Source organism: Phalacrocorax aristotelis, chromosome 1, assembly GCF_949628215.1.
Source record: "Phalacrocorax aristotelis chromosome 1, bGulAri2.1, whole genome shotgun sequence".
Lineage (NCBI taxonomy): Eukaryota > Metazoa > Chordata > Aves > Suliformes > Phalacrocoracidae > Phalacrocorax > Phalacrocorax aristotelis.
This window is the reverse complement of record NC_134276.1, coordinates 187,109,731-187,128,331: the sequence shown is the minus strand read 5'-3', so window position 1 is coordinate 187,128,331 and position 18,601 is coordinate 187,109,731. Positions and strand designations below refer to the sequence as shown.

Genomic DNA, 18,601 nt, shown 5'->3' with positions numbered 1-18,601 from the left:
GTAGAAAGTTCAATCTGTTGGATTTATTAAAAAAAAAGTTACAATTACAAAGTGCAATGGACATAACACCCTCCTGCACCGAGAGGGCAGCTGTGCGGGTACGAGCCCTCCGTCTCCCCCCCCCACCCCGGCTATGATCTCACCCCGCCGCGTGCCGCCTCACGTCACACCACCCGCCCCGGCCGGTCAGCCGCCGCGCGCCTCAGCTGTTTCCGGCGCGCGGCGCAGGCGCAGTAGCGCGGCCCAGCTGGATGCTCCCCGCCGCCGCTGCCCTCCTGCCCGCTCCGCCGGGGTGACGCCGCGCGGGCCGCGGCCCCCCTGCTCAGGAGGGGCGGCAGGTCCCGCTTGGCGCTCAGCGGCGGCCAGGGGAGCGGGGGAGGCGGGAGCCGCTGCCCAGCAGGTACCGCCGCCGGCGGCGGGGTGGCCCGGGCCCGGGCCGCGTCGTCCCGGGGGGCGTAAGGGGGGCGACGAGCGTATGCCAGGCACGCGGGGCTCGGGTGCGTGACGCAGGGGGTGGAGGCGTGACGTGGGGACGGGAGGGGACGGGACGGGCCGGTCTCGGCGCTTGTTTACGCGTCGGCTCCCGAAATGGTTTCTCCGAAATGGCGCAAGCCGGGAGGCGCCCCCCTGCCCGCCCCGCTGTGTTCCGCCCCGCCTGGGGCCGGGGCCGGGGGCGGCTGGAGGGGCCGGCGGCGGAGCAGGAGGGCTGCCGGGCGCGGGACGGGCGCAGCGCGGGTGCGGGCAGCCGCTGAAGTAACTGTAAGTAACGACGGCGGTGCCCGCGGGGGTGTCGCCTCTGCCCCGGGCTTGGCGTCGGCGGCGCGGGTGTCGGCCTGCCCGACCTCCTCGGGCACCTCTCGCAGCAGCCGGGGAAGCCTGAGCTTGCCATGTAAGCGAATAATGGATTTGCTCCTGCCGTTTCAGCGCAAACCTTGTATATTGTGTAAAACTCTGATCCACCTCGGACACGTCTGTGTGTTCCTTGTGGAGTAAGGATTATATATTCCCCTTAGCTCTAGGACAGGGACGTTTCGTTGAGCTTGTGGCTTCGTACTGAAGCTTTGCTCAAAGAATTGGTGACCTTCCTGCCCTGGGAGGAATTCTGCAGAGGGATGGTAATATAATGACAATTTCATTTGAAATTTGGTCTCTGTGCAATGTAATTTGCTAAATAGATACAAATTTCTCTTTATTGGAAAGACTGGCAAGCAGTTTTCTATATGTCACTAAGTGCTTTTGACAAGTGTTGCAAATTCTTCAAGATGGACTTAAACTGGCCTTCAAAGAATAACATGTTGAAATTAAAATGTTGGCATGATACTGCCAAATGTCCTGAGCAGTAAATATTCAAATCAGATAATCTCATGGGGATGTTTTTCTGTCTTTACTGAAAGAATAAGTAAGCTGCATCTCCTTTAAGTAACTCTAAGCTCTTAGTGTAACTTGTTACTGATTCTAGGTCTCCATTGTTGGTTTTTTGTTGTTGTTGGTTTTTTTTCAGATAACACTGTGATACGAGACTTATTTATTGAAATGTGTTTTCTGGAGTGAAGTAGACAAGCAGCCTAGAAAAGGTGTAACTACTTATAAGTAATGACAGTTCATTTATCTTTAGACGCATATTTGTTCCTTGTGATTAACCCAAAAAGTCTTTGGTGGAAGCAAAGAAACAAATACCTGTATTTGTATAGACCTGAAGTCTGCTGGAGGATAAATCATGCCATTCACCTGAGAGTTTTTCATACCGGTGAGACTCGGTGTAAATGGGCCAGAAGCAGAACACTTTGGTACAATAAATACATTTACAGCCATGACTTTTTATACTACAGAGTTTCGAAACTTTTAACTTCTTCCAAAGGACTTACAAAAGTGAACAGTCGCATGTCACGAATTAAGAACACTATAGAATCTGTTTCAAAGGCAGTGTCTGGCACTCACAGTGAACTGGTTTCACGGATAGCTCGATTAAAGTCACACTCAGGTTCTCTGCGAAAAGGAAATAAAAGTAATGCTGATACAAATAACATTAGTGCAAGTCTAGAAAATTATAAACAAGTCACAGATGCCAGAACTCAGGAGGATTGCAAGAGAGGCCCAACTTGTGCAAATGCAAACTCAGACTCTGTGTTAGTAAGTTCAAGTGACGCTTACCGAGATATTCCAGAAGATTCAGCATCTGCTAAAACCCACCTTTTTCATATAAGCTACTTTTCTACAAATTTTGGAGAGACTTACAACTTTATAGCTGATCATATCAACTGGTACTTTAATAACAACTCTGTTATGGATCAAGAGAAAAAAAGGAATGCTTTATTACAGGACTCTGAAAGTGAAGAGAGAAATAAGCTTGATTCATCAGAAAGTGTTGTAATGAGTGAAGAAAAGACAGTGGACTCAGAGGCTACTTTACCTCCTGAAGCAGAGACTCTGGGTGCTGAAAAGACAAACACTGCTCTTCCTGTTTCCACTAAAAAAAGTATTGCAAACTTTCTTTCATATCCCAGTAACAGTGTACAAGCTTTTGTAGACAGTTACATTGGTGGGTTGGTTCCCAAGTTAAGATCAGATACAAAAGTTGTTTCACAAGAGAAGAGTAAACAGCCAGAACAAGAAGTGTCTGAGAAGGATGAGGAGGACAAAGCAAAAGAGGCTAAGACTGCAGAAGAGAGGGAGAAACATCTGTCCCTTCAGAGAGAAAAGGCAAGTCTTGGTTTAGTGTTATTTCTTCATGTATTATTTCTATGTGTGTATATATTTTATATGAGCCTGTATATACACTAATCAAGCATGTGTCTATACCTATATGTAAACTTCCATATACATATAACTTACATAACTATATACCTATGTATGTACTTAAATGTGTACATATATATGTACTTACCTGTATTTATATGTGTATGTACATATAAGTACATATAAGACATAAAAACTGTATAAACTTACGTATACATACTCTAAGTTATATGTAAACTTACATGTACATACAAATTCTTATGGGTATGTATACGTATATTAAAATGTGTATATACTTTATATGTAGATGTAAGTTTATATATAAAGTATATATGCATATACACATATATGTGTGTATAGTATATACATGTATGTAGTTCGTATGTATGTAGAGAGAGAGTACCTAAATATAGGTAGATCTGGTTGCCTTTTTTATTTGTTGTAGTTATAGTAATCTTATACTCCTTCATGGTCCAAATATTGTGATTTCAGAGTGAGTACCTGCTGACACATGCTTGTTTGGTGTCATGTTGCTGTGAGCTGCCTTTATTTATTTATTCTGGTATACGAATCAAAAGGTTGCCTGTTTATGTTTAAGCAATGCTTACGTGGAGCCTGTAGCAGGTCTCTTGTACAACATGCTGTCCATTACTTCTGAGAAATCTTAAAATAACAGTTTGGAATTAGTCATGACAAGTTTTACACATTTCTTAGAGTAGTTTTATGTTATTTGTGTAACTTTATCTCTTTTAGATTATTGCAAGAGTGAGTATTGATAACAGGACTCGAGCTTTAGTTCAAGCCCTACGAAGATCCTCTAATCGAAGAGTCTGTATCAGCAGGGTTGAAGAACTGACCTATCATCTTCTAGAATTTCCAGAGAGCAGAGGAGTTGCAATTAAGGTGCAAATAGTCTTTATGCTTAGACAAAAAGTAAATATCTGTCAGGCGATTGACACAGAATAACATCAAACTTTCTTCTGTGCTTTTGTGGGCTAGTCATGTTTTCTATTTGTAAAGAATGTAATGTGAATGTGTCTTTTTGTAGCTGTGTTTTTAGCTGTTTCAAGCAGATTCGTATGCAAACTATCAGTATTTTTGCTAAAGTCTCTTAAGATTGCAATGTTTAATTTAGAAGCATACAGCATTGTCACGTGGATAGATAGTATAGCTTAATCTAGTGGTAGATGAAGGTCATACTCTGTGTCCTCTGTCGCAGTTGACCAGATGGGAACGTACTGTACAGTTAATCTGCGTATGCCCAACAGTTTTTATGCTTGTTTGCATGCTTCCTTCGAAGAGAGGTGACAGGAGTGGAGTATAACCATCAAATAAGTTCATGTAATCTAGTCCTACTCATTCTTTCTCCTGCAGTGAGAGGACAGGAGGTGGGTGGTAGACTATTCTAGCAGTACTAGTCAAATCACTGCATTTGTCAGTCTCGTGCTTTTTTCCGCAAGATGTGACAGATATGTGGCGTAGATTGTAGAATCGCTGGAAAAGAGATCTTCTGGAATGGAGCACATGCCGGATCAATCATCAGGGCAGGGTGCAGGTCGGGCATCCACATGAATAGATGTGAATTACTTTATTATGAAAGAGTACGTTCACTACTCCCATTTTGATTATAATACTTTATATCTTTGTGATAATTGTACATTTAAACATTACACAGTATGAGGAAGAATTTTAATTTTTGTTTTGTTTTAAAAATAATGTACTTAAAAGGCATTTCCTGTTCTGAAGTAGTGTGATAGTTATTCAGCAAAATCTGGGCTTTTAGCTATACTTGGTGTGCTCCATACTTGAGTTTATATTTGGCCATATATACATATTTATATTATATTGACATTAAAGTCAATAAAACTCAACTGCTGGTAAACATAATCTTTCGAATAGCTAAAAAAGCATATATTTCACATTGATTGCTTAATTCTGATATGTAGTTACTTCAGCAGTAAGGCGTGTACAACATAATATCGGAGTCCTTTCTTTCCCTTCTTAGAAACAGACATAGGTAAATTCAGATTTAAAGAAGTCTTCCTCTGAGTTTAACTAATATATTATTTTTATACTTAAATGCCAAACTAGTAAGTTTAAGCATGGATTCTTTTGTTATAAACATATAGTTAGAATGAAATGCCTTTGTATTTATCAATAGGAAAAATTAATCCCATGCCTACTGCGACTGAGACAGGCAAATGACGAAAGTCTTCAGGCTGCTGTTAGAGAGACTTTAGCTATAATTGGATATACAGACCCTGTAAAAGGCTGGGGAATTCGAGTCCTCGCTATTGATGGAGGAGGAACAAGGTAACTTATGGGGTTTTTATACACTTGTAGCCTTTTTCATAACTGGAAATAAAACTTCAGTTTCTCTTTGATAAGTTTGTGTCCAAAGATGCAATTTATCATTTACGCTTCTGTAACGTTTGACTATCCAAGTGATGGGTATTATTTTTGTATGCATTTGTGCTTAAATTTCCATGCATTAGTAGTCCTATGACACTGAAATAAATTACCCATTTAAAGTTGGCTACACACTTACGTGCTCGGATTGGCTTTCTCCTCTTGGAAGTTAGTCTGCTCACAAGTCTAATCTCAGAAATACAAAGTTGGTGTGAAATGCTAGAAGTAGTTTATACTCTTGTGATTGTGTTGACTTAGTAATACAAAAGATGTTCTTGTACTTGTCTGGAGGGTGACCTGCCTTAGCATGGCTGGTCTCATATGAAAGAATGAATAGGCTAGTGGTAAAAGCTACTCTAGCCATGATGTTGATTTCTAGTTCTTCTACAGTGAATGCTTTTTTTTTTTCAGTTTGCACACCACATGTCCTTAGTTACATGTGCTCTAGTTCCTCATGAATGTACGCATTTACCACAATTTGTAGAGTAGTAGCAGAAGCATGTTCATTAAATTTGAAGTCTGATGTTTACTAAAAGCTGTGTTTTGGGGCATATTTGAAGAAATCTAGTTGACAAATATTTACTGATTCACAAGTCTTTATTGGTAGAAAGTGAAGTGTGGAGTCATTGCAGAAATAGTTTCATGAACTTTTTGTTTCCCCATGGCATTTCTGTACTTGCATCAAAATGAATTGTCTTCAATAAGGAGTAACAACTCAGCTTCAACATATGTGTTTCTAAAAGTTCGTTGTAGACCATAAAGATTTTACAAAGTAGAAAGATGCTATATGTATAAATACAGTGTGTTAATTTTCTGTTAGATTTCTAGGGCAGTGACCTTAGAAGGCGCCTTATCTTTAGAAAGCGGTATCTACATCTGTAACAGTAAATGAAACAAGTCTGGAGAGTGAGCCTGAGTACAGATACTGGCTGTTTCGCCACTTAATTGGTGGTGTTCAGCTGGTTATAGTTTTGCACTGGGCTGAGTAGTGCTCCTTAGCACAAGCCAGGACAGATTTGGGGACAGCATGCAGGAGGTGCCATTCTCAGCAGAACATGTTGGCAAGATGGCACTTGGTTTGGTGCTCCTTTTGCTGTGTGCAGTTCTCTAGCTCTAGCCCAGCAGGCTTAGCACACCTTTGCATGCCACATGCTCTGTTTCATGCTACAGAAGTGCAGGTCTGGTGGTCTGGAATGCACCTCTCTCATTATTTCCAACATATTGAATTGGGGCAAAAAAAACACAGGCAGAAAAATACTGTGACCTAGGGGCATTATAGAGCCCTGTTAAGGCCAAACTTTAAGTGCTGTGTGTTGTGGATGCAGCTGAAGTCTGTCCTGAGTCTACATCCACAGATGATCATCCCTGAGCCTTTGCTCCAAAATAATGTGGCTGTAGCTGTTGAGTACTGTTTTTGGTGTGCCCAAGTATGTAATTTAGTATTCACCATTCCATTTTAATTGTGTTTAACTGTACTCTTTCATTCCCTGAAATATTAAGGATTCTTACTGTTGTTGTTATTCAGTTACAAATAAGCAAAGGTGGGCTTAATTAGAGTTATGTAAGATAAAGCTACCATTATATGTGAAGGTTGGGTTTTTTTGTGTGTGTTTCAGGGGTTTAGTTGCACTTCAGACTCTACGGAAACTAGAAGAACTGACTGGAAAGCCGGTTCATCAACTTTTTGACTACATTTGTGGTGTAAGCACAGGTAACTGTTAAGCGACAAGTTGGAATTTTTCTGTGAATATAGTAAAAGAACATCTGAGAGTAAATGTATATTTTGCAGAACTTGCTGTTTTCTGACTTTGAGTGTAAATTGGGAAAGCATAGGTGTGATTTCTGAAGTCTTTCTTTTTTCTTCTGAATCAGAACTTTGGCTGGTTAGTGACACACCTGTAACTTCAAACAGATTTCTCATTTTTCAATGAATGTGAAACCTTTGTTTTGTGCACAGATACAAATACAGATTACAAATTACAAATACAAATACAAATTAGATGTTTATGGGGCTTTACAGACAGCTAAGGTAACATCCCTCAGGGACTGGTGCTGGGCCAGTAGTGTTTCCTGTCTTTAATAAAGACCTGCAGAGTGGGACAGAATGTGCCTGTAGCAAGATCTTGGATGATACTAAATTATAGGAAGTGGTCAGTACAGTGATGCGCTTTGTTCAGATTGACCTGTACAGGCTGGAGAAATGGCTTGACAGGAACCACGTAAGGTTCAATAAAGCCTCATACCAAGCCCTCCATCTGAGGTGGGCTGACTGACTGGAAGCCAGCTTTGCAGAAAAAGACCTAGTCTTTTTGGAACAAGTTGAACGTGAATCATCAGTGCACCCTTGCAGCAAAGAAAGCTGACCACATATTGGCTTGTATGCACAAGAATATACCCAACAGGTTAAGGGTCTAGGGCCACTGTATGTTGAGTTTCGGGCTCCTCAGTAAATGCTTCATCTGTTGTGTGTGTTCATGTAAGTACTGAGTCTGGCAGTGGGACAAGTAGATAGTCAGGGGAAAGGAGGTCATGACCTAAAAGGAGGGAGTGCATGAACTGGGTTTACTCAGCCTTAAGAGAAGGCTAAGGGTGGCCTTGTTGGTGTTTCAACTAATGGGAAAATACAGAGAAGGTGGAGCTAGACTCTTCTCGAAGGAGCACAGTGATGGGAGAAAAGGCAACATAGATATAAAGAATCATATTTTCCTTTCAAGGATGGTCAGACACTGGAAGGAGTTGCACACACAGGCTGTAGAGTCACCATCCTTGGAGATATTCAAAACTCACCTGAACAAGTCCTGAGTAACCTGTTCTAAGTGAACCTGTTTGAAGAGGAGGTTGGACTAGATGACCTCTAGAGGTCCCTCCCAGCCTTAATTACTCAATGATACCTTACTCCTCTCTAGGAAGTAGGAAACTCTAAAGCATAAGTTTCTTTTTAAAAGACAGCCATCTATTTCAGAAATTATATTAGACCAGTAGCGGCATAATGCTTATTTCTATCGTAAGTATGCTGTAGTTCAATAGCCTGGTTTCCTTTAGAAACTTACATACTTCAATTTTTTTTTTTGCACTATGCTTATCTTCCCTACAGTTTCATTCAGAAATAACATTAAATGCAGATCACCATGAGTAGTCATGATGTTCGTGTTTCCAGAGATTTGCTTAATAGGCTCAAAATAGTAGAGAAGAGGAGAATGTTTAGGTCTATTACACAGAATTCGTTTCTAGGCACAATATAGTTCCCTGCTTTACGTGTTTAATAGTCTTTGAAAAAAATCTTTCCTTAGTTAATTTAGCAGTAAGTGGTTGTTCCTTTGGAAGATAGTTTCACTGCAAAACACTTCTCTAATGTCTCCTTCAATCGTAATAAAGATATTTTATCTTTGATAGAGAGGCCTGGTGCTCTTAATTTGATCCCACTACTCTGATTAGAACTAACTTTATTCTTAATTCTTCACCAGATTCTGGGTTTTGTAACTGCTAGTAAGTATTCAACATGTTCTTTGGTTACACTATCAAGCTTTGGTCTGCAGTCGTCCAGCTTGCAATAATAGGTGACAAGACGTGGCTGGGAGAGGTTGTACATATCTGTCATCAGGTGCTAGCAGCGTACTTTACCGTTTCAGTTTGTGTTGGCGGTACATATGCCAATAGGATTTGCAGAAGCTTGCAGCTGGATGAATTGTGGTTTGCAAGAGTGACAAATGATGGGAAGGATGCCTGCTGTGCATTATACTTCTCGTTTCTTCTGTGCTATTCGTGTCTGTTAATATTATCTAGCTGTCTTGCCTTTGAGGTTTAGAAATAATTAGTTTGCTGTGAATTCAGCATCGCAGGGTCTTTGTGGTTAGCTTCCCTGTACTTCTCTTCCCTGGTGGTCACAGGGTGTAAATGCAGGCAGTCATAGAGAAAGATCACGGGCATGATGCTGTACTGGGGCCTGCATACCTAGGTCACCTGCCTGTTGCTGAGCACGGTTTCTGGGCACGGGAGCACCAGAAAATCTGCAAGCATGTGCAATGTAGTGGTAGCCACTGAACCTTTTTTTATGGGAAACCAAGTTAATGTACAGTACAGTGTACTGAGTTTGTGCCTGTTCTTTGCAAAAATCTAGAGAGGAACAAAGAGCAGTTGAGAGGAGAAAGTGCCATTGCCCCATGAACTGAGGTGCTGGGAATTCTGTAAGTGAGGATGGTTATCACTGTTCTTCAGAGTATGACTTGATTTTATAGGTGCACAGAGCACTTAACCCATTGAGGACAACTTATTTGCAGGCATGCTGTGGATGTGGCTTGTTTCACTGCCATGCACTTTCACTGCTCATGCAGTCTCCCAGTATATCAAAGATACTTCTCAACAGTGGTGCACTTATAATTCAGTCACAGGGAGCCATTTATAATATCAAGAGATGATCAGGCAAAGTGCATACTACGACGTTTTCAAATGTGCCGGCCTGCTCCAAGAATTTTAAAAATACACTTTTTTCTAAACTTTTATTTTGACCAAATAATTAGTGGCATTCAGATGCATTGTGTGAGGGATTCGATCCTTGACATACTGTGATCAAAGATTCTCTAAGTATGTTGTTTTCCAGTGCATATTATTACAGAGACATCTGAATTGTACTGGTGTCTTTGATCATGAGTTTTGGATGTATGTGAAGTTTGCATAAGGACTTCACATAAGCATATTCTCCCAGAATATTCGTCTCAAGTTAAGAACAGCATAGGGCCAGTGCCCCCATGTATTCTCTCAGCCTTAGTTAGCTTCCTTAAACAAAGCTGACGTCTGTGCGTTGATGGGGTTTTTTTCTGCCTGTGATGTCCTTCCAGTTTTGAAATGCATTTTGAAAACCTTTCTGATGGAAGAAGTATTTTTTTCAGGAGAACTCATTAATAAGTCAAGTCATGGTATCACAGAACCAGAATTGTGCTTAGGAGGTTACCTCATACCTCAAGGGAAAGATCAGCTGTGTGTGTTTCACTGCTGACAATTTCCTAAGCTTTTGAGTCATGTCAGACCTCTTCAGAAAATCTGTGCTACTGCTCTGCTGTCTGTCTTTACATTTGGGGAAAAAAAAAAATCCTGTCTAATGGGGATCTTTCTGCTGCAGTTCAAATTTGTTTCCTCTTGTCCTGACTCCCAGGAACATGGATAACAGATTCTTTCTTTTCTCTTTGCAGTAGCCTTCTGTGCATTTAAAGGCTTTTGTCATAGCCTATTTACTCAGGCTTTCTTTACAGACTGATATCCTTGGCCCATGATTGTTTTATGGGGACTTTTTGTGTGGTTTTTTTTTTCTTCAATTGGTCCACTTTTATAAAGAAGTAATTCAGGCCAAATATAGCACTTCAGCTAAAGTCTTGCTGATATTGAATAAGGAAGGAATGCTTTTGTCTTTCAGGTTATATTCTTGCCTATCTTGTGTCTTGTTAGCCAACTGTATCCCTGTGTTCTTCCAGATCTGCTCCTTAGCCTCCCAGGTTTTATTTAGGCTTTTTTTTTCCCCATGATGCGTTGGCCGTCAGGGCTGAGATGGTGGCTGGTGTTGTAGGAGTCTGTGATACAGAGCAGCATGTGATGGAAATATCAGTAACTTTTTTCACTGGACCATCTGATAGAGCCTGCACTATATCTTTGATTTTTACCTTAGTCTCCTGTGTCCTGTTACCATGCAGCAGGTTTCAGCAAAGCCCTTTAATGTATAATTGATGTTATCTACTGTCACTTATGTGCTGATGTGGACTGCAGTTTTTGGTGCCATTTTTCAGGAGGTGAAGTGAAAATGAGTTTGCATTTGGTATGAATTTTGCCTCTTTGGGTTTGAAACTGTTCACCAAAATAGCAAATGCATGATGTTATAGAATTGGTGCTGGAGAGTTAAGAGGAAAAGAAGGTAGCAGACGATTTGCATGACTCAGGAAAATGGTGTTTCTCTGCTGCTGGATGGTCAGTCTGTGTTGAATGCAGGCATTTGGTGATTTGGCAGTTCAATAAGTAAGTTTCTCTTGATGAACCTTTGATGGGTCAAGCAGGTTATATTAAGCATGTGTGCTACATTTTAAAAAATTGAGGCCATCAATTCACTGACAGTCAGCTGTCATGGTGGTGGGATCTGTGAGAGCAAAGGAAGATTGGAAATTATATTTCCTTTAAAGCCATCTGTAACTTTCTTTATGTAGTTCTTTCTGCATTTTGTTTTATTCTTACTCTATTTCAAGAATTTACTCCTTTTTAAATTAATTTTATTCAAATGTATTGCATTCGTTTCCAAATTGGAAAAATCACGTGTCCTAATTATCCTTAATGCTTTATTACATGTCCTCAGTGTTGCGCAGTTAGATTTAAAGGTTGTATATGTCCCTTTCAGTTTAATATATCTAAGAATTGTAGTGATGTATTCAGTGTATTTTTTCCACAGTCGTCTTAATGGTGTTCTGCAACCATGCTTGCTGGATACCGTTGTTTTGCTCCTACAAGGGTAGGTCATAATTTTTTAGGCACACACTAGATGGCAGTATGTATGAATGACTAATTATAAATGGTTGCAACCAAATGTATTCCAAACTAGTCAAAATTCCCTTCTTTTTACAGAATTTTCCTGGAATTCTTTACTGACTCAGAGTTTGTCATAGAGCAAGTAATGCTCCAAATATATTTTTAATACACAGCATAGATTTCTCTTTCCCAAAAAAGAATTGAATTTAATTTGCTTCTTACCATATACATGTTTGCAGGGATGAAATCTGTCAAATGAAATAATGCCATTTGTCAGCTTCTCATAGTTCTGTTTTTGAATGTAGACTCCTCCAATCTTGTACGTGTCCTTTCAAAGGTAGTTTGTGATCTTTGAACAGGAATTTAGTGATACAAATGTCAGTTGATCTTCCCTTTTCAAGATAGGCATTCTGCTAACCTATGAACTGTGTTAAATGGTAATCCATCTTTATGATCTTACTCCAGGCTATATTTTGCATTTCAAAATATTTCTTTTTCAGGAGCTATATTAGCTTTCATGTTGGGGTTGTTCCATATCCCGCTGGATGATTGTGAAGAACTGTATCACAAGTTAGGATCAGATGTTTTTAAGCAGAATGTCATTGTTGGAACAGTCAAAATGGGTTGGAGCCACGCCTTTTATGACAGTGATATCTGGGAGAAAATGCTCAAGTAAGTAAAAAAGGATCAGGTGAAAAATAATTAGCATAACGTCTGACAGCCTTTGGTTTTGTTGTTGTTTCACTGGTAAGCAAATTCTTAAAACAACCAGAAAGGATTAGCATATACTCTCATTCTTTTGAAATAGCTGTTTTCATATTTACCAAAACATTGAAATCTTTCAGTGTAATAATTGCTGTTTCTGGGGAGTAAAGTAAGCTTTAGTGCACTGATTTCTGATTATATTCCTGTATGCTTGCCAGCTCTGCTTGATCTGACTCATTATAGATCTGCTACAAATTTTACTAGCCACCTGCTGTGCCTTTTTTCTTATAGGAGAGATGGGGAGAAACGAAATAATGTGCTGTAGTAGGGATTTTAATCTTAGCTACTATATTGAAGGGTTTTGCCCATTGTCCCTTTCTTTGAAAAGGGAAATGAGCTGTGAGGATTGCAGTGAAAAAATGTCTGCTGTGTCAGCGTTGCCAGTGAAATAGTATTTGTTCATAGATACGTATACAAATGCATTAATGGCTATTTGGGAAAAGTCACTGGAAGAAATTATTAATATTTATTACAAGTTTTATTACTGAGTTTTATTCATCTGTATTTGTGTTGATGGTTCCATTGTTTATAATTTTTAGCAAACTAATATCATAGTTTCCCAAACAGTGTAAGCTGGCACTGCCATGGGAAGAACGGAAACATCCTTCTCTGAGAGCAAATGTAAAATGGTAACAAGCTTCTTTGGATACATAGTGACAAGTTCCTTTGGGAACATGAATAATGTGTTTTATGGGATTGAAAAAGTTCTTCCCAGACATTATAGTGGGAATACCTGTGCTGCCTGAGTTTTAAGCATCTCACTTCTTTGCTGAAGTGGAGAGGCTTCCAAGCACCACTTCTCTGTGCTTTTGCATAACTTTAGGAATAAATGTGTTCACCAAATGAATGTCATAAAGTTTTCTTCTCAGAGATCTGGAGTTCCTCTGGGGGTTTTTTTGTATAAAAGAGATTTTTCTCTGCCTTCCGTCTTTTCTCCCTCCTCCCCCCCCCTCCCCCGCCCAGCTAAAAGAAATCTTGTGAAAATCAGAATTACTTCATGTGAAAGTGTTTTACATGCCTTTAATTAAAATGTTATTATTCTTTGCAGCTACAGCAAAGATGTGTTCATCAGGGAGGTAAAGCACTCTACTCCTGTGCAATAGACAGAAGCCAGGCAATTATTATATTATCCACAGGTTAAATAATTAGATTTACCAATCAACAAAGACTTTTTGTTGACCTAATTCTGCAATGTTGAATGGAGATGCTATGCCTACACAACATTTTATTGAAACAGTAGGCTTTCCTGTAGGGAAAACTGCTTCATGTTTTGTTTTAAATTCAAAAGCCTTACCTGTGCTGGGTGGGTCTTTGTTGTTTAAATGGTAGTAGACTTGTCAGCCTTGCTTGAAACGGAGAGTATCCATTTACAGTATACAGGCATGCAATATACATTTAGCCCTGCCACAATATTGATTGTATTATTTTCTGTCATAAAGTATTTTTGCTGAAAATAATTGCACTAGGCTAATGTTGCATGCATTCATGAGGCATATTATAAATTCCATTTCAGAAAATGACAACTAATTTTGGTTAACTAGCTTTTTATTCTGAGTGCTGTAGGGAATTGATTTTTGTCTTGCATATATGTTAATTTTAACTCTTCTTTTGTATTCCTTGAATTGCAGTTTGAGGACTGGTTTTAATCAGTTACTTTTATTACTTTGTGCAGAAAATTATGCTTACTGTGCATCAGTCTATGTAACGCTATATTGAATTGCATTTGTAGGATGATCCTGGCTTATAGTTCCAAGTGTTCTGGGGGTTTTTTTGACTGATGTTTACATATACAATTTTCTTCTTTCATACTGTCTTGAGAAACCACTGGAGAAATTTGGTGAGCGGCTAGGGGTTTTCACAAGCTAACTAAAATCCCATACTGGGAATTTGTACTCTTGAGAAGCAGTCAAGCACCGTATAGAGGGTAGGGTAAAAGTTACATATTCTCTGTTGGTAGGAAAATGGATAATGCATGTGTTTGGGATTACAAGTAATAATACTTTTTAGTATTTGTTACGCAAATTGAAGTATAAATTGAGACTGCTCTCCAGTGACTAGGCGGGCAACACATTCTGTACCAGTTTAGTCACTCCAGACATACTTAACAGATTTTGCAGCACGATCAGTGAGATGTTCTGCATCTTTATGGAACACACAATGAAAGTCTGTCCTCTAGGTTTGGTAAAGATGTCATAGTTCCCTGGTAATTTTGTTGTGGTGGTTAGATGGGGGTAAAAGTTACAGTTTTCCCTTTTGAATTGAATGCTCTTTCTCCAGACTATCTGATTGCACCCTGGCTGTAGTCCCTGAGAATGTTTCTTCAAGCATATGGTTGGCGATATGTTCTTCGTAGCATTATTGAAATAAGTGTTGCAATATTAGTGACTCGAAGCAATGAAGGAGCAATATTTGTAAGCGAGAGTAGTTGTTTAGGTAGGTCATGTCTAGAGGACATAGGTCACAAACAGGCACAAAGCAGATAAGTGGAAAAATAGGATGGCAAATGAAATTATGTGTAAAGTAATAACCCTTGAGTGGAAAAATGTAAAATGCTTACAGGATTTAAGCTAAATTTAATATCAAAAGCGATTTGTGTTTTGTTATGGACGGTTTAATGAAACATCTGTATGTTTGTGGTCAAACAAGATGACTCAGTTTGTGATGGTTGGGATTAAAAACACAGAAAGTATTATAATGCAGTTATATTAATCCATAATATGGTTTCCATTTAAAATACTATTTACAGTCCCAGTTGCCCCATTTTAGAGACTGTTTCTGTTGCAAGATTGGTGAAAAGCAGCCAGTGACCTAAAGACAACTCACACAAAGGAAGCAGGACTCTAGCATTAAAAAAAAAGCAAACAAGTTGAAGTGGTAATTTGAGATAGTAAGATATCTTGAGCATTACTGTTCTCATCTTTTCTTCAATAACAAGGGCCTATTCAATAAAATTGAAATTAGGAGACTTTCTCCTTTAACACAGGATGTGACTAGACTGGAATTAACTTTGTTGTGATGTCAGTAAAGAGAATAATTGAACAGTGAGGCTTGACAAAGACATATAATATGCAATTAAGGTATTAATGCTAGCAACAAAACTAAAATAGATTTGGAGGTGATATTAAACTTTTATCTTTAGACCTTAATGTCTAAAGTTGCCTAGTAGTTTCAGGGATTTCTTGTACCTACTTTGAAGTGTCAGTTCCTGGCCTTCGTAAGAAACAATATGTGAAAAAATAATTATTCAGTTTAACGGTTCTGTAATTAAGCAGTTGATATTGCTTATGCAGTTTTTTTTTCTAATCTTTGCATTCAGGGTTTGGGAAAAAATATGTAATACAGATGTTTAGGAAGTAGTAGATTAAAGTGATGCAAATCAGTAGATGTCTTTCATATCTCACCTCTGTCAGTCTCATCTTTTACTTCTGAATGTTCCCACTTCATGGTTCTGTGTGCCTTCGTCTTCTGTAATCAGTTAGTGAGTGCAGATGGCACTCTTCTTGTGGCTGGTGTCTGAGAGACTGGAATTAATGCTTTTTTTTAAAAAAAACCCAAACCCAAGCCAAAACAAAAAAAAACAGTGCTATTGGTCTAAGAATTGTGTCAGCAGCAATCTTCGATCATAGGACTATACGTTCTGTCCCCCTTCCTTCCTCCCTGTCAAGGACATGTACACAGCCATCCTTCAAGCACAGATATCCACTAGTGGAACAGTAAATTGTCCTACCTCCAAATAGTTTGCTGTCTACATTGAGGACTACTGCTATTGCAGCATTTAAAGCTTCTTTTGTCTTCTGACCTGACTAGATTGATAAAGTTGTTGTTTTTAACAGTGCAAGTGCTACTACCTACTGTCACACTAGTGCGAGCTATAGATGGATGATCTCTTAACAGCACATGGAATCAACTTACTTAAAAAGTATGGCAATACTGAAAACCATCTTTGCAGAATAAGGTAGATGCACCACCTGTGTTTGTATGGGCTGTGTTCAAGGGGAGGAAGAAAACTTGCTAATTTAAATGAAAGCCTGTTTGGAATCGTTATGGATGAGCACCCACTCTGTAGAGTTGTATTTATACCTTTACTGTAAGCAAATTGAAGTTGAAATAGATGCTGATATGAGGTTATTGGCTAGTATGCTTGTATCTTCCAGTCTCCTGCACTAGGCAGGAGGGCTACATTCTAGTTAGCAATTAGAATACTGACCCTAATGCTGATGTGATGATAAATTACAATGCTGACCATTTTTCACTGTCAGATTTATAAAAATGTATGCATATGGAAAAAATTCCTCCTGAAAAATGGATGTTAAATGCATACTGAACTATTCTTACGGAAGATTACATGCAGATGTTTTAACTTTCTTCATGTAGAATTTTGTCTTTCTTTCCTCAGCTTTTGTTCTCATAAGTTTTTTATGATTAAGATTATGATTTTTCTGATTTATGGTTAAGTATGTGTTGAAATGAGTAACTGAATCAAGACCTCAGTCACTCTTCAGACTTATTTCCAACAGCCTTGAAGGTTTGAAATGTTGGTCCATTGAAGTAAACTGCAGAAATGCAATTGTTAAAGTGAAATCCAAGCATTGCTTCTTTTAAATGCAAAGTTCTCAGAAATAAGGATAATTAAAATGTATGTCTTGTTCATGCTAAACCGATGAAGCATTTTCAATTTTTTACACTTACTTGCAGAGAAAAAATGGGCTCAAATCTTATGATCGAAACTGCAAGAAATTCCAAATGTCCGAAGGTAAGTAGAGGTTTTCAAAGATAAATACTAACTGTGTATTCCACAAGCACTTTTTAAGAGTTCTGAGTAAGAGTACTACACCTAGAAGAATATCGGGTAAACAGCATGAGTGTTGATATGCTCTCCAAGCTTCCATATGAGATAACCCATGCTTTTGAAGGAGAAAAATTCATTAAATTCTTAAATTTCTGCAGCAATTTCTCATATTTTTATTTAATACTTCAGTTAGAATATGTTTCAGAGATGTTAAAAGGGTTATAAACAGAGAAATATTAAGTCAACTTCTTGAAGTTGTGCAAAGTTTGTTTTTTCATGTAAGAGAATTCTAGTACCTGGAGATCCTGTCATGTCAGCTGTGATCTGTTATTGTGTAGTGAGAGAACAGGGTTTCTCCTCACTTTTTTTGGATTACCAGACTTTCTCCAGTCACATTCATAGGCCCCAAGATCTCTACTCTTCCTGTGTGATCTGAAGGGCACCAATTAATTGGAGGGGTGTTATATACAGCGGCAGCACAGGAGTGAAAGATGAGAAAGCATGGGTATTTTATTTTTGGTGAAGGATAGGGTGTGAAGAAAGAAGAGAAATATAATAGCACGTATTTCAGAACAATCTGTAATTAACAGGTGGTTTGGTGTCGTAGCACTATATTCAATGCTTTACTGTTAAATGGAAGATATTCACATTTTTCTAAACATAGAAACATGTGCTCGGCTGACTGCATTCCTCGTCCATGTCTAAAACAAGGACATGAAAAGGCTGGAGTGGTATGTTGCTTTCTGAGAGAGAAGCCATCCTATGTTGACTTGAAAGTTATCTTTGAACTGGGATCTTTGGCTTCCTTCCATGTTCTTCAGTAATAAAATGTGAATATAAATAGAGTTGAAACTAGCTATTCCTAGTAATAACTTCGTAGTGCTGGCAGTGGTGGCACTCTTTACAAGGCACAGCAAAATCAAAACACGCAGCTGTGTGCTCTGCTGCCATTAAATTCATGGCGAGATGGATTTTTCCAGGAGATGTGCAGCACTTCACAACTTAGACTGCATCATGAAATGGAAGTGTATATGGGTATTACCAAAAATAAATTCAAGCATCAGTTTGATAAGTCTTCTATTCAATTTTCCAAAGTTTTTTTTCTTACTGCTTCTAGCAGTGCTTAGAACCAAACCTTTCTTTTGACAAAACCAGGAAACATTTCCTCCATCAAATGATGGACTACGAATCACCCATGTATTTTGTTTTTGCATTGTCACATAACAGTTATACTTCTCTGGTTTTCTTTTTTATAAGGACAGAGTTGCTGTGTATTAAACAATTCAGCTAAGGTAGCTGAAGAATGGAAATTAATACAGTGATATCACAGTTTCAGCTGCTAGTGCTGTTGAGGAATGTTTCCCAAAAACACTCTACTCTGTAAAATAGTAAATAAAATAG

At 39.0% G+C, this 18,601-nt stretch overlaps 1 protein-coding gene across 6 annotated transcripts in view; it reads left to right on the top strand.

Moving 5' to 3' along the window:
• The first annotated feature begins 217 nt into the window (after window positions 1–217).
• PNPLA8 (patatin like domain 8, phospholipase A2) overlaps window positions 218–18,601 on the top strand; it is a 40,494-nt gene continuing 22,110 nt past the window's right edge. For 4 of the 6 annotated variants that reach the window (XR_012658583.1, XR_012658584.1, XM_075081041.1 and 1 more), the window contains exons 1-7: window positions 218–400; window positions 1,502–2,700; window positions 3,490–3,639; window positions 4,898–5,049; window positions 6,762–6,856; window positions 12,147–12,318; window positions 17,107–17,164. Coding sequence is in view for 4 of the 6 variants with exons in the window: in XM_075081041.1 (XP_074937142.1) it covers window positions 1,594–2,700; window positions 3,490–3,639; window positions 4,898–5,049; window positions 6,762–6,856; window positions 12,147–12,318; window positions 17,107–17,164 (1,734 nt within the window). In the remaining 2 variants the exon portion in view is untranslated. Of the gene's footprint in view, window positions 401–631; window positions 890–1,501; window positions 2,701–3,489; window positions 3,640–4,897; window positions 5,050–6,761; window positions 6,857–12,146; window positions 12,319–17,106; window positions 17,165–18,601 lie in introns of those variants that run through there. The other 2 variants (XM_075081043.1, XM_075081042.1) reach the window with 2 other exon arrangements.